The sequence below is a fragment of the Convolutriloba macropyga genome, chromosome 7 (assembly GCF_964194025.1).
Source record: "Convolutriloba macropyga chromosome 7, txConMacr16.3, whole genome shotgun sequence".
Lineage (NCBI taxonomy): Eukaryota > Metazoa > Xenacoelomorpha > Acoela > Convolutidae > Convolutriloba > Convolutriloba macropyga.
In genome coordinates, this window is record NC_134474.1 from 29,265,761 (window position 1) to 29,287,785 (window position 22,025).

General features: G+C 35.9%; 1 protein-coding gene across 2 annotated transcripts in view; it reads right to left on the reverse strand.

Moving 5' to 3' along the window:
• Positions 1 to 2,143: 2,143 nt before the first annotated feature.
• LOC142342190 (uncharacterized) overlaps positions 2,144 to 22,025 on the reverse strand; it is a 42,352-nt gene continuing 22,470 nt past the window's right edge. Inside the window, exons 6-10 of one of the 2 annotated variants that reach the window (XM_075393419.1) lie at positions 12,465 to 12,634; positions 12,097 to 12,141; positions 6,810 to 7,032; positions 2,703 to 2,937; positions 2,144 to 2,339 (exon numbers count right to left, since the gene is read on the reverse strand). In XM_075393419.1, the coding sequence (XP_075249534.1) occupies positions 2,232 to 2,339; positions 2,703 to 2,937; positions 6,810 to 7,032; positions 12,097 to 12,141; positions 12,465 to 12,634 (781 nt within the window). In that variant the 3' untranslated portion in view covers positions 2,144 to 2,231. Of the gene's footprint in view, positions 2,938 to 6,809; positions 7,033 to 12,096; positions 12,142 to 12,464; positions 12,635 to 22,025 lie in introns of both variants that reach the window. The other variant, XM_075393417.1, reaches the window with a different exon arrangement.

The window sequence follows — 22,025 nt, forward strand, 5'->3', positions numbered from 1 at the left end:
AAATAAGTGTAAAAAACAGTAAAATCAAAACGGTATTAAATTTTATCAAGGACAAAAAACTGACCACGGTTACGAAAAAATATATTTAAGCAGAGCGTGCAGGATGTTTCAAACGCAAATTTCATACACAAATCTTCCCACAAAAAATTTAAGACAGAATATGTGACAGAGTACCAGAATACAGAACCCAACAAAATAGAAACAGCAATAGTACAGCAAATAGCTAGCTAAAGTATTTCAGAGAAATAGAGTGTGCCCTAGAAGACCGAGTGACAAATATTCTCCAAGCGCTGCAGTTTTTTCATTCTTATACCACTCTTCCAAAAAACAGCCACATTAAGAAACACTAAATAAGTAAACCGACAATATTTTTACAAATTATGCAAATCATTTATTGACATTTCAGTTTTTCGACTCACCACTATAACGGAAACCGTCAGATATCGAACATGCAGAGAAAAAAAGTCGACAGTCGCTTTGAAAAAACCGGATAAGTTCAAGCCTCGCAAAAACAAGAAAAAATCAAGAGAAAACAAAAGCAAATTTTGCCATCTACGAGACCCAGTCCAGCCTGATGACGGATGCATGTATGCTACAAAAACGAAAAAAAGTTCATCCGCATTATCAAAAATGGTAACACCGCTGAAAAATTATTTGACCCGATCAAAAAGTCTGCACTTCTTACAGAGAAGAAGATAAAATTGTTCCTCTCCGGAATGGAATCTGGATTCTTTGTACTCCGATGCTAATTCTCACTCCACCTTGGCCAAGCAACTGGCAAATAAAGTTAGAGCCTCGTTAAACCATAAACCAGTAAGAGTTTACAAAACTTACTCGGCAGCGTCGAATCACAATCACCGCCTCAAGAGATCGAGCGAACCCGAGAAAATCCAGAAAACAACTACTTGGAAGAGAAACCTCAACTAAACCCACAAGATAAAAATCATCCTGATCTTGACTATTTTTGCAACATTGAACAGACAACAAACGCTTAATGAATTCGAAGTAGCGGGGCAACAAGCAGCTGATGAAATTTGAGAAAGCTCAACCTATTTAGAACGGACGCAAACCAAATCCAACGTAGATCAGATCGGCCCAAAGCAAAACATGTCAACTAAACACAAACGAAGTAAACGTAAAACTAAAACAGGAAGGTAACCTAGACCAGAAGACAAAAATAATGACAACTCGACAGAATCCGAAACCAGTTGACTCTCTGAGGCAGAAGCGAACCCGGATATACAAAGGCAATCGAGAAAGAACTTACCATGATACTCTGATATTAACCCTGGAACAAAACATAATATCTCAACCCCAGAAATACAGCGACTGTGATGCCCGAAAATCTTATTTAGCAGTGACACTATCACCGCTAATATATCCCTCTGAAAAAATAGACTAAGTTAAACGGTTGCCAGTCACGTGGAATGAAGAACTAAATGTTATATTTGATCAGCAAAAACTTCAAAGGGTAGTTTTCAACGAGAACTCAGATGTTACCGAGTTTTTTGAGAAATTATATAAAAGTTGATTTTATTGAAGGTTTTATCAACTTAAAAACCAACAAAAATCAAAATTTCTTGCCTTTCATATCAATGATCACTTTTAATAATCACTGATTCAATGAAAATGCATATCTTGGATCAGCACTGTATCAAGCTGAACATGTCACTTTTTAAATTTGGCATGTCTTGAATCAAATCTTAAGTATTGGCGAGTCTCAAGTCTTGTCAGTATAAATCTCCAAAGTGAAAAAGATGCACAAGCGAATGCAATCACTTCAACAAATTTTATTTGATAAAAAATGGGAAAAATACATTGCCTAAACACACCAGTGATGGCCACTAATTTCTGCCCATTGAAAAGGGGTATTCAAGTGAATATTTAGGACACTTTATTAGGTGATAGGTGCTCAAGCCAGAAAAGACTTGGTCAAGTTTTGATATTGACTCGATTTAGACATCTCTTGAGCAATTCTTCACAAGCCTCCTCAAGTCTTAAAACCTAAAACAAGACGCGATCAGCAATAGTGTGTCAGTTCAAGTCGAGCATTTCGCTGGAGAGGTATTGATGAAGACTTGAAACTCGTTCCGGGAATACATCCAGGAATTGGAGCAGATAACGCTTAACGTACTAATTTATTTAAAATAGCAAATTCTTATTTCCTATGTGAACAAGAAACTTCGATTGTCCTTGTTTGGCTGATAAAGACTTGGAGGCTACCTGACCGTTTAACAACAACAAGCTCTCCACGTTGGGGTCCCACGCCAACAGTTGATATGTCCAGACCGTCGCAAAAGAAACATGTCTATGTCCAGGCCATCCCAGGTGCAAAGTACCTAAGTCCAGACTTTGGTGCGATAAAAATTATCTATGTCCAGACTTTTGTGCGTTCAAAAGCATTCGTGCGTTCATCATGCGTCCAAAAGACCCTGTGTACAGACTTTCGTTCAAAACTGCCTATGTCCAGACTTTGGTGGGTTCAGAATTTCCTATATCCAGACTTTGGTGCATTCAAAACTGTCCGTGTCCAGACTTTGGCGTGTTCAAAGTTGCCGATTTTCAGTCTAACGTGCGTTCAGAAATTACTATCTCCAGACGTTGGCGCGTTCATTTTTCTTTCCAGACTGTTTAATTATGAACGCACGACACCTCCTGGTGCCTTCATTTCGGTCTGGACATATCGACTTTTGGTCTGACACCTCAGTCTGGATGTCGTTCGCTCGCAACTGAATAAAGCGAGTCATGCAGCATTCGAAGGATCCAAAGTTAACTGTGCTGCATTCTTCTATACCAGATCGGGAGAGTAATTGGCTCAGGCGATATTTAGATTTTGGGTTAGCTGCAATCACAGAGAGAACAACGTCATCTTTGGGGAAGGAATCGTAGAATTTTGAATCGAAGTTGTAAAAACTGTCATGAATTTGAATCACCATGCTAAAATAGAATTAATCAACTCTCGTTGCAATTAGCACAGCTGCCTAACGTCCAGATGAAGCCCCAAAAGTTTAAGACGGTGGCAAAAGTCTGCATAGGGATTAGATTTCGTTTTCCTCAATTCTTTTCTCGCCACTGTTATTATAAGAGTACTGGCAATAAAATAATGGCGGGAAAAGTAATCTAATCTGTTCCCAAAGAAACGAAACTTTAGTTTACCTCGATAAGATCCTGATAATATTCTTGGAAAGAAAACATCAAGATATGTACAATTATGAAAGATCTTTATTTGTAGAAATTAAGCATTTTGCATAGATCCTTATCAAAACGTGTCAAGATTTATCGTGAAAACTTAGCTATAGAAGATGTTCCTACGATGCGTGGGTTTCGTTTCACGTTGAGCTACGTAGTGACGTAACTTATGCAACTGTTCAAAGCAAGTTATTAATAATAATGGGTCCGCTTTTCTGATTAAAGTTCTTTACATGGTTATGTGGCGATCAAGCGCCTTGTTCTCATTTACTGACTTCTGGTTGACTTTTTCTTTTTCAAAGTTGTGTTTTAATTACCGTTTTTTTTCTTTTTTTATCAGAGTTAACTTTTAATTGTTAGTATGAAAAACTCTGTGTGAAATGCGCCAAATTATTTGCAATGGTTATCATGTCTCGTTTATTTACTGATTGCTTGGCTTTCGATTCGTAGTCAGTTGGGTCCTTTTCTATTTTACCTTTTCCTTTTTCTTCCTGTCAATGTGTTGATACGAGTTACAGGGTACTGGTGCTCTAGAAATTATCCTTGTTAGTGTATTGGAGTACATTCGCATTCGCTTTGAAGTTTGTAAACCTTTTTCTTTCAGTTTTACATTTTTGGAAGAGTTTTTATTGTCTAGCTCCCTTTTGTGTTTCATTTTTCGAATAACTTCCGCAACGGTCTCTTTTCATATATTAGAATAATTAAAATTTTTGTCAAGTATTTTTTTGCTAAACGTTGTAGACACTGAGTATTTGTTGAGTTTTGTGAGATGATGCAATGTTAAAAATTTACCGCATTTAATACCGTGCTTTAATACCGCATTCTTTAAATTGATATCATGTCCGGTCTTCTTCCGTTTAAATTAGCTTCGACGTTCGGCATTTTTTTCTTCTTCGTAATTCAATCTTTCTGACCACATTTGTTTCTGCTGCTATTCTAGCTTTGAAGTGCTATTTTCAACTGCTTTATGAATTGAATTTCTCTCATTTATTTTTTTTTCGAACTACTTGTAATTCAAAGATTATAATTTCCGTTTCAGTTTTGAGTTTTTCTAAGTGAATGGGTCTTTTACATCCTTTTATGTTGGGCCAGTTTCATACTGCTTATAATCTTTAAGATGATTAAAAAAGTTCTGCACAGTTTTTTACCTTCAGTATAAAAACAATTTTAAATTTTATTCAAATTTCTTGGCACATTGGTAACAGTTTCTCTGTTGTGCTCGCAAATGTTGTCGAAGTTTATCAAAACTATTCGTTCCGTTCCTTCAGTTACAATTGCAATCTGGTTTTCAAGTAATTTGCCTTGCAATTCTTGCAGTTAGATTTTTGGCGTGCATCTTCTGTCTTTCATATACTAATTTTACCTCGAATTCTGCGTCACCATGTTTAGGCGCCGAATCTCCGCATGTTAACTCTCCTTAAAAATGCAGCCTAACGTAGTACATGCGTTTTCAGACGAGCTATGCCACCATGTAGAAGCTCGGTATCTGCACAAGTCTTAGCGTTCCTTAAACATGCAACATAGCAAACACAAAGAATCGTTGAACAAAAATTACTGTAACTTAGGTTAATGGACGCCAACCATACGCATCGATAAACACAAACGATGGGCATGGGTTCAAGCCCGAGTTCTTGCGAAAAATAAAATTTAATTCCTTTAAAACCATCCATACCTTTAAATGAGTTTCCTGAGATGCTTTTGCAGGCAAGCTAGTACTTTTTAAATTGATGTCGTCAATTTGGCATTCCGTTTCATCTATCTATCTCGTCTATGTCTTGCTAGGATGTTGCTTAAAACATTTATTCTGTGTCGTTTTTTTCCTCGTTTTGGCCTTGCTGCTTTATTTTGTTTAGTTTTGCGTACGTGTCATTTAAAGTGTCTAATCCCTTTGCATGCTGACCACTGTTTGATACCTACTTTTAACTATTCTTATTGTCCAAATAAGGATCACGCGAAAATTTTACCAGTTGCTATTCATGTGGTTTTTTGTTTGAGCTTTAAATATAGTACCTTTTCCAGTTTAGAACTTTTCGGGGTCTGTTGTTATGCTCAACCGCTTGTTGTCTTCAGTATTGCATTGTTAAGAGAAGCTTCAAATTTTTTGTATGTCGTTGATTTTTTCATTTTATTTTCCTCTTTAGTTTTATTCTCTTCTTTCGGCTAGTCCGTCATACAAGGTAATATCAGCTAGGCTCTTTAATTTCTATCTCTTCAATATATAGTTCTGTCAGTTTGGATTTGGCAAATTCCTTTATTCAATTGAAACAGTTTTTGGTTTGTTTTTCACAATCCAAAAAAAAAATTAGCGCTATGTTTTTATAAAGATTTTTTTCACACTTTTTTCAATGACTTTCATCTTTCAAAATGGCATAAACAAGTGGCGCCCAGTGGGTATTAAGCTTGATTAGAAGCCTAGAGTGGGCTTCGGTAGTCCTTCAAGTGCTTAGAGTGATGCAGCTGCTGGGATGTCCTTAATTTAAGATTAAAAGGTCATTTATAGGACTTTTGACCTCAATATGGTCCATTTTTTCATAATTTTGTTATTTTTTTGAGTTTTTGTTTGATTAGCCTGAGGTTGAAGTTTTTAAATGTTGATGAAGATCTTTTGCGAGACAAAATTACCTGTTGTGACCATTTCATGAGCTATATGTTTTGGTACTACAAACACGCAAAATGATGCTAATTTTTGCAATTTTTTGGTTTTTTTTAATAGTTTTTTATCTTTTTTGAATTTTTCGAGTGTTTCCAGCACTGCATAGCTTCTAGTAACAATGAAACGGTTTTCAACATTTTAATGTTTCAAATTTTTGCATTTTTTGATAAGATCTGCAATCTTTTTTCAAGTTTTCGTAAAATTTTCGTCAATATTTGATTTTTGTTCAGCCTCAAGGGCCAGAAAACCCATTTCACGGTCTGATAGACAGTTATTGCATGGTTTTTGATGTCCATAGAATTGATTCCAGCTGTTTAACTTTTCGAGTTTGTTCAACTTGAACTTGGCTTCGCCTTACAGTGAGACAACTTCTCAACAGTAAAAACAATTGCATTGGCAATATTAGTGAGCGAAGTTTTCACAGCTTATATCAGTATATATTTTTTCTTATAGTAGGCTATTTGCATAGTCTGGAGGTCAGGGGGGGGGGGGGGGGGTTAAACATGCGTAGATCAGATTAGAGTAAAAACCTGTCCTTCATTAATTTCAAAAAAACCTGTGAGATATACAGACAAAGGAACGATCAGCGATGAAACTAATCGGTAATTACACATTCCCCTCTGTCTTTGTAGTCAAGTTCCATGCGGAAAATATAATCCCATGTTCGGTTGTTATAGTATCATATCAAGTCCCAGGGGCCCTTTATTTATATAGTCGGCTAAATAGTCGTTCTGGTGTATTTTGTGTGTTTTGTCACGTTGGGTATTTTGGCATTGGGTATTTTGTCCTGACACCCGTTCTGGTAATTTAAGCAATAGGGTAAACTAAAGTTATCACTGGGTAAAATGTTATTGGGCAAAATGTTATTGGGCAAAATGGCAGGTTGGGTATAATATGGCATTGGGTAAATCGTACTGACACCTAAATAAAGGTAGGGGTGCTGACTTTTAATGTATTAGCACTTTACCTGTCCATGAGGATTCTGTTCACACCATTTTTCTTGTTTCCATACGAGTACTCTATCTCGAGTGTCACACTTTCTTTGGAACACAGTTGTTGGGAGGGTTTGAAAAAGCAAAGAGAGTGTTTTGGTTCATTGTAGCCAGTTTTACGGAAAAACTCCACGAAGAAGTTGAAACACACTCCGGGTAACATCACTTTGGTTAAATACACAGCAACGCTTTCTGTGCCTGTAATGTAAACCATAATTTTCATTTGAGGGTTACAATTTGCTGAACATAAAGATCACACAAAAGCTTCCAGGCTGAAATGCCAGAGGACAACCGGTATGTTCAGACCGTCCCAGGCCGAGTGTGTTTCTCCGGACATTCAGGGCTTAACCAGACTTTTTTGCGTTCATTTCCAGAGTTTCGTGCGCTCACCAGACATTTTTGAATTAATCACTAACGAGCATTAATATACAGATTTCGAGCATTAATATACAGATCATTAATAGCATTAATATACAGATTTCGAGCCTTAATATACAGATCTTCGTGCGTTCATGTTTATACTATCGTGCGTTCACGATAACCTTGAGCATTCATGCCGAGACTATCCAGTGCACACCAGATTTTTGTGCATTAATCAGACTTTCGTGCAATCATGTACAGACCTCGTGTGTTGACGTTAAGATTATGGCACATTCACACGACTTTTGTACAATCATGTCGAGATTTTTGTGCGCTCACCAGACTTTTGTATGTTAATCAGACTTTCTAGATTAATGTGCAGACTTTCTAGCGTTCATGCTCAGATTATCGTGCGTTCACGAGACTTTTGTGCATACATGCCCAGATTTTCCTGCGCTTTCCAAATTTTTGTGCGTTAATCAGACATTCGAGTATTCATGTACAAATCTTCGTGCGTTCAAGTTCAGACTGTCGCGCGTTCTCGAGACTTTTGCACATTCCAGAATTTTGTGCGTTCTCGTTGAGATTATCGTGAGTTCACCAGTTTTTCTAGCCTCTGCTAGAGTTTTTTGTTCATGATCAGATGAAGTCTCAGAGCTTGGAAATTAACACGCGAACTTCTGACAATTTCTTAAAAAGATTTTCTTGTTTTTCCGCCTTCACCACAAATTTGCGCCTTCATTTCTATACTTTTGTACTTTCATATCCACGAATTGACATATTGATCAAGTTTCTGTGCGCTCACCAGATTTTCGCAGCCATTCGTATGTCTATTTTCAGATATTGGTGCTTTAATCACAAGTTCAATGCTTTGGCTCCAGTAAGAATATGCTGCACAATATTTTTCCCGATTTAAAAAAAATCTTGCTTCTTTATTATACACATGTAGCTCGTGAACAAAGTAGTTCCGAGGGAAATTGCCTTTCTGTTCGTTTTTCGATGTTTCCAGATTATGTAATATTGAATGCGTAAGACCCTTTCGTGAGATCACCCTCTTCACCCTCTATCTGGTCAAACTTAATTTCTTCTGGGACCTCAACCTGGGCTCTTTAAGTCTACCTAGTACGAAATGTCTCTACTGGCAATAAAAGAAAGTGAGAAACAAGGCGCGTGTGGCTGGGTTGCCCCAGATTTGCATGCCAACTTGCTGTATTTTTGAATTTTAAGTTGAAGGCAAGGAGGAGCAATATAGAACTCTCGCCATGTTTATAAAGTAAGTTAGTGAAATACACACTATAGAAGAACTTGAAATAAATGCAGAAAATCCTAGCAAAAATAACTCCAACTTAAATCTGAAAAAAAATACAGCTGGGACTTTTCCAAGGATTCAGGAAATTTGCAAAATTCAGAGAATAATAAAATACTTTTAAAAGCAACTAGCTTATTACAATAACTCTATGAAGCAACTGTCGTTACACTTCGGCAAATCTCAATATACATACACACGCAAATATAGCTGCTAGGACAATAGATCGAAAAATAACAGATCGAAAGCGAAAATTAGGACAATAGATCGAAAATTAAATTATTTAAGTTGAGTATTGACCAATCAGATTTGAGCGCTCATTTTTTATACAGCATATAACATGTGTTGTGATATTTTGTTCAGTTGTGATAGATCCATACAAGTCCCACGGGCCGCTAAGGCATGGCCATGCCTAGAGAGGCATGGCCATAATGTGGTAATTATGTTGCACCTCGCAAACAATGCTTAATTTCAACCAATAATAATTGAGATTAATTTTTGATCTATTGTCCCAATTTTTCTGTTTTCAATCTGTTGTCCTTTCGATCTATTATCCGGTCACCTCAAACATATACCCATACACAAACAAGCGATAGCACACACACACACACAAATACGCCTCCCACTGCTTTACGCAAGCACATTCTCATAAAAGAGAACACTTAAATCTCAAGCTACCAAATTTTAATCAATTATATCGACCGACAACAATGTTTTAAATGCAATTACTTCTAAAAACTTTATTCAGTTTCATTTTGTTAAAATTTTTATTCATTTACATTTTTAAGCGTTAAACCAAAGCATGAAACGAAAAATCAGACAAACAAAAATTCTTGGATACTTTCTGCTAGCGCCCCCCAGCCTTATGTAGCCGTTAAATTTGCACCCCCCAAAATCTAAGTTTTTGCGAATTGTGAGAACGATATTTGCATTTCATTGAAACAAGAGTGTCTAGGTCGATTGAAGGCACTTTTAGAATAGTTTCCTTAAGCAGTTTTAAAAAATCAAGCCCTTATTGTAGCCGATAACACCAAAAATGATCCAATACAGAAATTTTTATTGATGCTTACGTTATATGCACCAAATTTTGGTTGAATACGTAATACTTTTAAACCATAGCTGTGCTAGCTTTTAGTAAATGCATATTGTTCATATATGTTCAAGTAAAAGATTACCCAGTTTTAACAATATGTTTACACATTTTTTAATGGGGTGCCTACCGAAGCGGGGGGGGGGGGGCGCTAGCAGAAAAGATCCAAATTCTTTTGTTTGTGATTAGTTATCATTTTTCTTTCCATAATATACATTATTTTTAATTGGAAAAAACGGCACACAATCTCAAAAGTTTGATGTTCATAAACCAAACAAATTTGACTGCAAATAAACAAAGACTGAAATTTTACAGAAGAAAAACTACTGTGATGAAAAGTAAAGAAAGAATTTATTTACTAACTCAGCGTCATCACGGATGCTGGTTTTCTTATTGTTAAACTTCGATTCCTATGTGTACCAATCAGGTTTAAAATATTGAAAACGTTTGTGAAGTGCAGTCAGTCACTCAAATCAGATTCTAACTAAATATATTGAATAAAATGTTACAAATAAACCTGAACGCCGTAAGGCAAGCGTCCTGTAAATGTTTCCTCTCAGCGACGAAAAACTCTCTCTTTTATGTTAATCCATATAACACTGTTGATGGTTTCGCAAGAACAACTGACGCACCTATCAACTTGTGTAGTATTCCGAGTACAGATGTTCTTTTCAAAAAGACTAAAAACAAAATAGTTTTTGTTCCGACCCCACTGAGTGAGGGGAGGAACTCTATGCCCAACTGGGATTGGCTTTTATATAGCCAATTTTGGTCAATCGATATTTTCATCGTGGAGAGCTGCGAGTGCTATCAGTAAAAAGCTCTTCAAGCGTAAAACTTAAAACAAAAAAAAATTTTTAAATTAATATCTTTTGAGAACTGATACATTTAGTTTATGAAGTACTTTTGGCCACTTTAGGTGTCAAAATTGTTCAATTTTGGTCTCAAATTGTTGCTCCGAATTTTTTTTTGAATTCGATTAATTTTAGTTATTTATGCAATGCTGGATCTTTCTTGAAGTGTTCTCAGACTTTGAAAACCTCCTGCTGGCGTTTCAAAGACGCTCAAAAAAAACTATAGCGAATAGCATTTGGTTTTAAATAGCTTCATCACTTTCTTCACATGCTTCTCTACTTTTTATTTTTCGTTTTTACCTGTATTTGTTGACCATTCTCTAGTTGTGAAAAAAAATTCTCTTCTGATCAATAATAGATCTCATTGCCTTCTTATTGAGATGTGAGCAACGTTTTTCGATGCCATTTTTTGATAGCTAATGGCTCAAGAGATCTTATTTTTCAGCAACTTCAGGATAATTTTTGATTTTGCCCTCGTTGTTCTTCTTTTTGTAAACTTAGTATCTTGTTTCATTAATGAGAGGTCTCGTCAATTTTTCCCGTTTATGCAACCTTTTTGTCGCGGTTTTCGTGATTTAACCGCAGTTTTCTGACGGTGGCACAACGCGTTTTCAGTAGTTTCACTAAAAATATGCAAGTGGTCAATATTTGTATTTCTTTTTGTTGGTTTTCAACATAAACAGTTTAATGGCGGGTTTCACTGATTTTCAAATGAAACGCAAAAAAAAAACAGATAAAAATTTTTGAGTATTATTTTTTAATATAGTGTGAATAATAGCCGAAATAATTTATAATACCCTGTTAATAGCTAATGACACTAATGGCTTCAGTACTTATTGATTCCGTAAACTGGTTTAAATTTTGTGAGCATTTCTCTATTGGTTATCATTTTGTAGTCCTGACCTATGACTAATTGTCATTAAAAAAGTCGCAATGTTTTTTGAGGAGTAATATTTTAGTCTAGAAGTTATTTGTTAAAAGCTAATGTTTTTTATAACTTGTAAATTTATTTGGCATCAAAAAGCCATTTATTCTAACTTCAACCCCTTTTTTTCGTTTGTCCAGTTGTTACGTAGTCCCATTACCAACATGCTACAGCAATCTTCAACAGTTACTAAGTTGACGAGTGCCGTAGATTTGACTTAAATAATGTATTTCTTGTTGTTTATTTTGGTGTTTGTATTGCAACGTAGTGTTTTTATTGGCAGATCTCTTGGGCGCTTTTAATTCAGCATGGCGTTATTTAATTCATTGATTAGTTTGTGTTTGTAACATTTTTTTTACTCTTTTCGAACATCTCTACATATGGTAGACAAATAAGTCAAAAAATTATCAATGAGCGAGTCAGAAACATTATGTGCAAACGCACATGACCGAGCCTCCTCGTTCTCTATTTGGCGTTGTTTTTTTTAGCAAAACTCAGAAACAGAAAACCTTGACAAGAGCTGGGAAGCAGTGTAACTTGGACAAAAAATGGAAAATAATTTTGGGAATATTACAGCAAAAAGAGCTCGGCTTTGGATGCAAACGTTTTAAGTTCTTGGCTTCAATTGGCTTAGGCTTCTCGGAACTATATTTACCTTAATAAGACTTTTTAGCAAACGAATTGAGGTTTAATTTTCATGTGTGAAACACTTCTTGTGAGAACTTACGTGCGTCAGTTGAGGTCAAATCCAGCATATAGGATTGGGTGTACCCTGAAACAAAATAAATACATACCATCTTGTTTGCTTTGTAAATTTTTTGAAGAACTTAATCACAAATCTAGAGTTGCGGTCAAATTTTTGGTATATTGAAAAAAATCAGTGTACAAAAATTCCTACTATTCTAGGAAAAGTGTAAAAATATTGTGTTGGGGAGTATAGTTTTCTGATAAAAATTATCAGAAAAATGTTTAAAGTCAGGCACATTCAGCCACTATAATCATGGCTATTGATTTTCACGCAAGTGCTGCAAAAGATGGTCCGTTTTGATCAAAAATTAAAGCAGAGATGGAATATGACAAAAACTCGGAACTAACCTCGATAACAGAATCCACTGGATAAATCAGATTGCATATTCTCCATTTCGCTGCAATTAGTCTGAGTGAAATTACTAAAGGTGTCGTTGTGTCTGATGAAGTACTTCTCTATCTGATCTCTCAAATATTTCAAATAGAAACTCAAATCGGGATATGGCCACTCAGAGGAACTGTGTTGGATTATAAACTGTTTCCCTATTGTTTTTTTGGAATCTACGCAAGAAGCCTTAAAATTGTTAAACCTTAGAGAAGCGTGGTCGAAATACACACGACAGCTATTGCTTATCCTCCTGGATCCTGGTAGCAGGGTCTCTCCTATAATAGCCCCCGTACGAAATTATAGCACCCCCACTCCATTGTTGTTTGTTCCCCATGATTTCGGCGGGGAGGAGGTGGAGGGGAGGAAATACACGTTATACATTATATGACCTCTAATCTGGCGGGGGGTTATAATGCGCTAAAGTTCCTATTCATCATTTCTCAGTATTAAATAATCAAATCAGTACTGTAACACGATATCCCTATTTTTTTAGTTTCAGTCTTGGCAGAACCAAGCAGCTTGTTTTTTCCCATGACTGTAGAATGGACATTCGGTTTTTGCACGTTTTTATTGATCATAAGAAAACCAGTTAATTATTTGAAAAATGAAATTCATTAAAAATTTTGGATGGACAAATGGCTTCGGACACATAAGTTTAGTATTTAGAACTGTACTTGCCATTCCTGCATTTGCTCAGCCAAATAAATCTTGCAAGATCCTACTCGATTTTTGGCTGCAATGCATATCTTATACAAATCATTATAATGCTCACAAATTGAGCGCTCTCTTGCAAAAAGAATAACATATGTTTTCTTTAAAAAAGAGGTTGTTGGCATAGAAAGAGTGACAGTTCACTCACTATTCATGACATTTTTTATTTCATTTTTTCTATAGGAAAAGTTTCCTCTAAGTGTTAAAATCTGGGGTACAAGAGAACAGATAATTACTAAATGTTACTGGCAAGAAAAGCGTTTTTCTGCCTTTTTCTATGTCTTTTTTAATGCAGCCAAAGAGGTCACAAGCTAAAAGTCAGTATGTGAAAGCAGAAAATGAAAGCACAAAATGAGTCGCGCGTTCAAAATTACACATTCTGGAAACACGAATGAATGCACGAAAGTCTGGACATGGGCCTTTTTGAACATACAAAAGCCTTGACATTGCTAACTTTGAACGCAAAAAATCTAGAAATACGCAACTGTGAACCCACGAAATTTTACAATAGACAATTTTGAACGCACGAAAGTCTGAACATAATAATCCTTGAGCCCACAAAAAAATCAAATTGAAACAAAAACGATAAAAACGGTTGAGCTTATGGTTAATTCAGCAATCTTGACTGATCTTGCAAAAGAAAGTTTTTTACGTAGATAACCTTAATTCGTTCAACGAGTAGAACAGTTTCAAAAAGTCAAACGGAAAAAAGTTGCATCCAGCATGTTGCTTTGTTGTGAACAAGTTTACGACAAAAATTAGAGAACATTGCTAAACTTCTAAAAATTTATCAAGCTTTATTACCTGGATTTATGGCACCCCTTTGTCCAACAACCAAGTTTTATTAGTTATATATCTATAATTTTCTAATGGCCTACATCATCACCATCATCACCCTATGGTACCGATAATATCTATACTTGTAATGATAACTTTATCGGACATGAACTAACATTTTGAACGCACGAATAACGCACAAAATTTTTTGAACACACGAAATTTTGGTGAAATGATGATAGTTTGGTGAATATAAAAAGTCTGGAGATGAAAGAACGACAGTCTGAAAATACTTACTTTTGAAGAATGAATGAAAAGTTTAGATTGCGGTAGAAGTTTTTTGCCTGGAAAAATCTAGACACAAGCATGTTCTGTCTGGGACAGTCTGGATGTTTTTTTCACGTTGTGTTATAAAACACTAGAACATGGAACATATTTGCACAGCTATTAAAGTTTCCATAAATTAATTTACATGTTCTGTTGGTCATTAGTGTCTTAATTCTAAACAGCACAACAGATTCTTTTTTATAATAATTTATCAATGAGTAGAAATCCAAAAAATTTAGTAATAAATTATATTGTGAGTCGGACTCACAATATAATTTATTACTAAATTTTTTGGATAAATTTCCTTAATATGAATAAAAACTTGACGGCTTCTATAGCTGTACTTATAATCTGTTAAAGCTACCTTTAAATGATGCCATTTTTCGTTTAATTTTTCTGTATACTCATTTTTGTAAACTCTGTACTATACATTGATCGATAATCTTATTACTTAGCAAATCGCATTAGTAAACCATAAGAAATTTGTAAAATAATGTAGAACGGATAGGTCTTGATATTTTTATGCAAGCCGGAGAAGCTTTTGCATTATCACTAAAACGTCATACAGAACAGTTCCCTATTAGTTGAGTTTTGCATGTTTTATGTTGTAAACCTTGCGCAGTTTTGATGTACTCAAAATCGAAGAGCTATTTCTTTACCACGACGAAGAAGTGATCAGAGCAAAACAACAACAGAGTAATTCTAGGAGTGATTCAAAGTATGGATGCTTCGAGAAAGCATGAGGGATAAAGTATATTAGTATATTTAAAATAATAGATTGTTTTTTAGCCAGCTAGTGGGTTTTCGGTAGATTCGCGGGTTGAAGTTTCTTTGATTTCATACAAGGATCATATATGATTTCATACTGTCCATACTTGATTTCTTAGTACGATCCTTGTATGAAACCAAAGAAATCATATATGATCCTTGTATGATTTCCAAGAAATCATATATGATCCTAGTACGAATACCAAGAATCATACATCTATTTTTTGAAAATCTTTAACCATTTATGTTTTTTTGTTTCTATTCGGTAGGGCATCACATATACGATACCATGGCATCACATTGTGATCCGTCAAAAGACCATAAAGTACAATATCAATTGCAGGTTTTGAATATTGAACTCAGAGTGTCTTACATTATGAGGAAATATTTAAAAACAATGACATTGCAAAAGGACAATTAAGAAAGAACAATCATTATTCAATAAGAAGAGTTAAGTTCTGAAGTTTGTTAGGAAGGAAATAGTATTCAAGGAATTTTCAAGCCATGCAGCAAGTAAGATGCGGGTCGTAAATCGAAGTTTTCTTGTAGTTGGATAACTAAAAATGTCCTCCCAACTGGAGATGTCAAAGGAGGATCGTAAACTGGAGAGTCGGTCACATTTGAAGAGAAGATGTTCTGCTGTTTCAAATTTATTGTCACAGAAGCAGCAAATAGGGGACTCGGATTTATTCCAGAGCCATCGCAATTGTTTGTCAATGAGGGTGTTGTAGCATAAGCGATAGAGAAGGTCTCTTTGGTACGGTCGAAGCTGTTTATTCAACCAAATTTTCCGTGAAAACAGCATCAATTGATCATAGGAAGTTCCAAACCGTGTCATTGATCTCTGAAGACGCGTATGATTTAGAGGATTAAATTTAAGCATAAGAAGCTGATACACATTATTGAAGATAGGTGGAGATTGAAGAGTGATGACTTGATTGTTGATGCTAGAAGAAATGCAGTTGTTATCTATGTCAATTTTAATATTGTGGTGTTTGAGTAAGAGCACAAAGAAAGGGCTCAATTGAATGTACTTTCGAGAGTAGTCAATGATGAGGGAGGCACATAATTTTGCTGGTATGTAAGGTAGGTTGACACCACCATTGTAAATCGGGAGATGTAGAGTTGACGCTTTAATTTCAATTTTGTTGGATACTTTCATAAGATTGTTGATTTCTAATTGACATTTTTTCAAAGTAGAAATTGTAGTTGTAGAGTGTCTGACAATGTAAAAGAATTTGGGAAGTATGAAAGTGTCAATTGCGAGGGCTTTTGCTCGCGTATTCCGACAACGAGCTTAAGTGGCTTGATTATTGCTAATTTGATGTTTGAGGAGCTTGTGAAGATCGTAGAGTGAGTGCATTAAATCGAAGATGATACCCAATATCTTGGATTGACGAACTGTTACATAGTTCTCAAGCGGGCTGATACATAGAATAGTAGATTTCTCTTTGTTGAATTCCAGGGATGTCATGTCGCAGAAATCCTCAATCATGTCAAAGAGAGTTTCTAAGAATTTGGTTTTGATAAAACAATTGACATCATCAGCTTAGCCGATTGTTTTGCTGCCTTCATAATTTCGTATTTGAGGACATTCCTCAATGGATTGTAGTAGGGGTTCAGGGCCCAGAATGAATAACAGGGCAGAGAGAGGACACCCTTGTTTCACACCCCGATTAATCTCTAGGGGACTTGATAGGTGACCATTTATCTCAATTAGAGCGGTGTTCGCTTTGTTCATAAGTTGAATCCCTTTAAGGGTGATCTCATCCAAGTTGAGACCATTTAGTAGATCATATAGGTATTCCCTGTCAATTTTATCGTACGCTTTTGAAAAGTCAATATTTACTACGCATCGAGAACGATTAAGTAAGTTAATACGTTTTCGGATTGCGTGAAGTGCTGAGTGGATACTCCGATTGAGTAGATATGCAAATTGAACGGAACTAATAATTTTGTCTAAAACTGTTTTAACACGTGATGTCAAGATATGCGACAGGATCTTAACATCAGTGTTAAGGAGATTTATAGGACGAAAGTCTTTCAGTTGTTCAGAGTTCTCTTTCTTAGGTAAGAGTTTGATGATGGAAAGCGTTTGACTGGGAGGTAGTGAGTTGTAATCAAATGCTGAGTTATAGACTACACATAGGATGGGAGATAGTTCCAAATAAAAAAGTCGATAAAAATTAGGGGTTAAGCCGTCAGCACCAGGAGCACTTCTTTTATTCAATTTCTTAATGGCTTTTTGGACTTCGTCTTCCGTTATGTATCCACCAATTTCAATGTCTTTGTCAATTGAGTGCTTTTCACAGAATTTCTGAATCAGAGGAGCACAGCTACTCGGAGTTTTCTTCTGATATATGTCTTCAAAATATGTTGGAAAAGAATTGAGAATTTGGACCGGACATTCTATTACATGATCATCATGGGTTTTGAGGTGGGAGATATTGATGACAGAATTCTTGTGGTCTTTCCAATTTTTGAGGATCTTAGGACTGTCAGCATTGCAGAGTCTCCAGTTTCGTTTGAAAATTGCGTCATTGTCATAGTGTTCTTTAGTTTCAATGGATGTCAATTCATTCTGTAGTGTTTGAAATTCATCAAAGGAGGAGGAAGAGTTGTCACCACATTCAATGCTTTGGGTTTTTTTGTTTCTATTCGGTAGGGCATCACATATATGATACCATGGCATCACATTGTGACCCGTCAAACGACCATAAAGTACAATATCAATTGCAGGTTTTATGAGGAAATATTATGAGGAAATATTTAAAAACAATGACATTGCAAAAGGACAATTAAGAAAGAACAATCATTATTCAATAAGAAGAGTTAAGTTCTGAAGTTTGTTAGGAAGGAAAGAGTATTCAAGGAGTTTTCAAGCCATGCAGCAAGTAAGATGCTGGTCGTAAATCGAAGTTTCCTTGTAGTTGGATAACTAAATATGTCCTCCCAACTGGAGATGTCAAAGGAGGATCGTAAACTGGAGAGTCGGTCACATTTGAAGAGAAGATGTTCTCAAGCGGGCGGATGCATAGAATAGTAGATTTCTCTTTGTTGATTTCCAGGGATGCCATGTCGCAGAAATCCTCAATCATGTCAAAGAGAGTTTCTAAGAATTTGGTCTTGATAAAACAATTGACATCATCAGCTTAGCCGATTGTTTTGCTGCCTTCATAATTTCGTATTTGAGGACATTCCTCAATGGATTGTAGTAGGGGTTCAAGGCCCAGAATGAATAACAGGTCAGAGAGAGGACACCCTTGTTTCACACCCCGATTAATCTCTAGGGGAATTGATAGTTGACCATTTATCTCAATTAGAGCGGTGTTCGCTTTGTACATAAGTTGAATCCCTTTAAGGGTGATCTCATCCAAGTTGAGACGTTTTAGTAGATCATATAGGTATTCCCTGTCAATTTTATCGTACGCTTTTGAAAAGTCAATATTTACTACGCATCGAGATCGATTAAGTAAGTTAATACGTTTTCGGATTGCGGGAAGTGCTGAGTGGATACTCCGATTGGGCAGATATGCAAATTGAGCGGAAATAATAATTTTGTCTAAAACTGTTTTAACACGTGATGTCAAGATATGCGACAGGATCTTAACATCAGTGTTAAGGAGATTTATAAGACGAAAGTCTTTCAGTTGTTCAGAGTTCTCTTTCTTAGGTAAGAGTTTGATGATGGAAAGCGTTTGACTGGGAGGTAGTGAGTTGTAATCAAATGCTGAGTTATGGACTTTACATAGGATGGGAGATAGTTCCAAATAAAAAAGTCGAAAAAAATTAGGGTTTAAGCCGTCAGCACCAGGAGCAGTTCTTTTATTCAATTTCTTAATGGCTTTTTGGACTTCGTCTTCCGTTATGTATCCACCAATTTCAATGTCTTTGTCAATTGAGTGCTTTTCACAGAATTTCTGAATCAGAGGAGCACAGCTACTCGGAGTTTTCTTCTGATATATGTCTTCAAAATATGTTCAAAAAGAATTGAGAATTTGGACCGGACATTCTATTACATGATCATCATGGGTTTTGAGGTGGGAGATATTGATGACAGAATTCTTGTGGTCTTTCCAATTTTTGAGGATCTTAGGACTGCCATCATTGCAGAGTCTCCAGTTTCGTTTGAAAATTGCGTCATTGTCATAGTGTTCTTTAGTTTCAATGGATGTCAGTTCATTCTGTAGTGTTTGAAATTCATCAAAGGAGGAGGAAGAGTTGTCACCAAATTCAAAGCTTTGGGTTAAGAGTAGTAGTTTGTTTGTTAATTTTTGCTTATATTCCCTTTCTACTTTGTTCTTCACGATGGACAAAGACCGTAAGAGATCGCGTATAGAGAGTTTTCCTCCTTCATATTCTAGTATGATGTTATCAGCGGAGTGGTGGAATGCATTTATTTTGAGGCAATAAGTTCTTTGTTTGGTAATAAGACACTTTCATTGAGTTTCCAATGATTTGTTCCACGATCTTGTTGTGATGAAGGAGGTATTAATTGAAGTAGAAAGTGAACCGAAAGTGTAGAATGATGAGTCTTCATAGAAGTGAAGCTACAATTGGCTAGTGTAAAGAAGTAATCTAAGCGAGAGAAAGATTTATGCTGTTTATCTTAATGTGTGAAGTGGATTTTGTCTGACAGGGCAGCAAAATCGTGCAAATAATGTTGTTGGATAAGATCAACGACTTTGGAAAACCGTTTAATACGAATGTCATTAGTACGTAAACTGCGGGATGAGGTAATAGGAATAATGTCAAAAGAATTAAAATCTCCTGCTAGAATAATTTCTGTATTATTAGAGAGAAAGCTAAGAGCTGAATTTACATTTTTACAAGCCTTTTCAAATATTCTGCCGCATAAATAAATGTTGCAAATTGAGATGTTATGGGAGCATAAGTGAAGTAATTGGCAGGATTCATTATTTTGTAGCAGGGAGGTCGTGCCCAAATCTGAGCTCCAGGCAATAAGAAGACCACCGGATTTGTCGGAAGCGGAATGAAAGTGAAATTGTAACTTGAATTTGTCAAAAAGAGCTTTTTGAGAGACTTTAAGAAAGGAACATTTGACTTCTTGAAGACAAAGGACAAAGTATTCAGTGGTTTTGTGTTTGAGGCAAAAATTGAGCGTGGCTTGTATATTAATCGAGTTTCCCATGCCCGCAGCATTGAAAGAAAATATGTTGAGAGCCATGGGGGAGAGTTATATTGAAGCATCTCGGTCAATATGACCGGAAAGAAGCAAATTAGTTTGTTTTTTCTTTTGTCTATCTCGTTGTCTTTTGCCAGCTTTATTCTGCCTCGGTCGTTTCGGTCGTGCGGTAGGTGAACATGTTGTAAGTTGCCTTTTATAAGACACTACATGAAAAGTATCGTCATCTATAAAGGGATCATCATTACTAAGGTTTGTAGGATCTTTATTTGATTTTTCTGAATCACATTCAGAAAAATCCGAAGTGGAATTTTGATCCACTATAGAGAGCGATGATTGAATATCGGGTATCAAAGGGTCATCACATTGTGAAACACTCGGAAATTGTTGTGTAGAGTTCTGCTCTTGTAGTTTGTTAAAAGTAGTGGACGATTTGTCCTGTATTGTAAGTATATGAGTTGTTGTATGAGGAGTTGTATTAGTATTCTTTTCAATAATAGTAGAATCAAGTGCTATGGTAGAAGTAATAGAAGTAACAGTATTAGTTGTCTCGTTAGAAGTAACAGTAGATGTGTTATTCAAGTTGTCAGTAGTCGAGTCAGTATTCAAGTTGTCTATAGTAGATGCAGAATTGTCGTTATTTGAATCTTCTTTAATGGGTTGTTCTCTGGTAGAAGCATCTTTGTTTTCACTTTTTTTTTGGCAGCGAAGGAACACCAATCCTTGTGATGACCTTGGCTGAGTTTCTTTGCTGCAACGCAATGCTCACAGTGATGTAGTGACGGGATTTGATAGCCGACTATTACAGAGTTCCACACGAAACCACCACTGGTTCTAGTTTTGTAAGACCACCCACGTAGAGTGGTTTCCTGTTCCGAATTGGAAATAATAGCATTCAACGTGGCTTTGCCTTAATAGCAAGACACAGAACCAAAAGTGTCCTGATCTCTCACAAGGGCAGCCTCATGCTAAATTTCTGACGGAAGCACTATCAATTTCTGACGGAAGCTCTATCAACGTAGAGTGGTTTCCTGTTCCGAATTGGAAATAATAACATTCAACGTGGCTTTGCCATTATAGCAAGACACAGAAATAAAAGTGTCCTGATCTCTCACAAGGGCAGCCTCATGCTGAATTCCTGACGGAAGCTCTATCAATTTCTTGACATTAATATTGTCGCAAATTATAGGTAGATTTGTGAATTTAATTTTGACTTTTTTTGGGAAATATTGTATTAAGGAATCGAGTTTAACTCTTTTAATAGGAAACACAGTTCTGTTTTGTATTTGTAGACCCTGTGTCCTAATTCTTACAAAAGTCGCTTTGGCTTCTGGTGGGAAATCACTGAGATGGAATGAAGAATTTTACCATCTTTCTTTTTGAAAAACGTTTTCGAAGTCGTGAGTTTAGGATGTAAGTTTTCAGCAAACTGCTGTAAAATGGAACTTACACATTCATTGTATTCAAGTTGTAATTTAGAAGAGTCTTTAAAGTCATCCTTCGTAAACGGAGGAATAAATTGCATATGTTGTAGATCTATTTCGGATTGCAAAGTATTATTAAGTTTATTATTTTGTAGAATATTGGAATATGACACAGCAGGTGAGGACACGGAAGATGAGGTCATATCAGATTCTCAGTGATAGAATTAAGAGATCAAATTTGACAACAGAGCAGCCAATAAAGCAGAACGATAATCACTAATATTTATAACCATTAACAAGTTAAGCGAGTGAAAATGAACTCTATGAAAATAAACTCACCTGAATAATCCGAAGATGAATTAAACTAA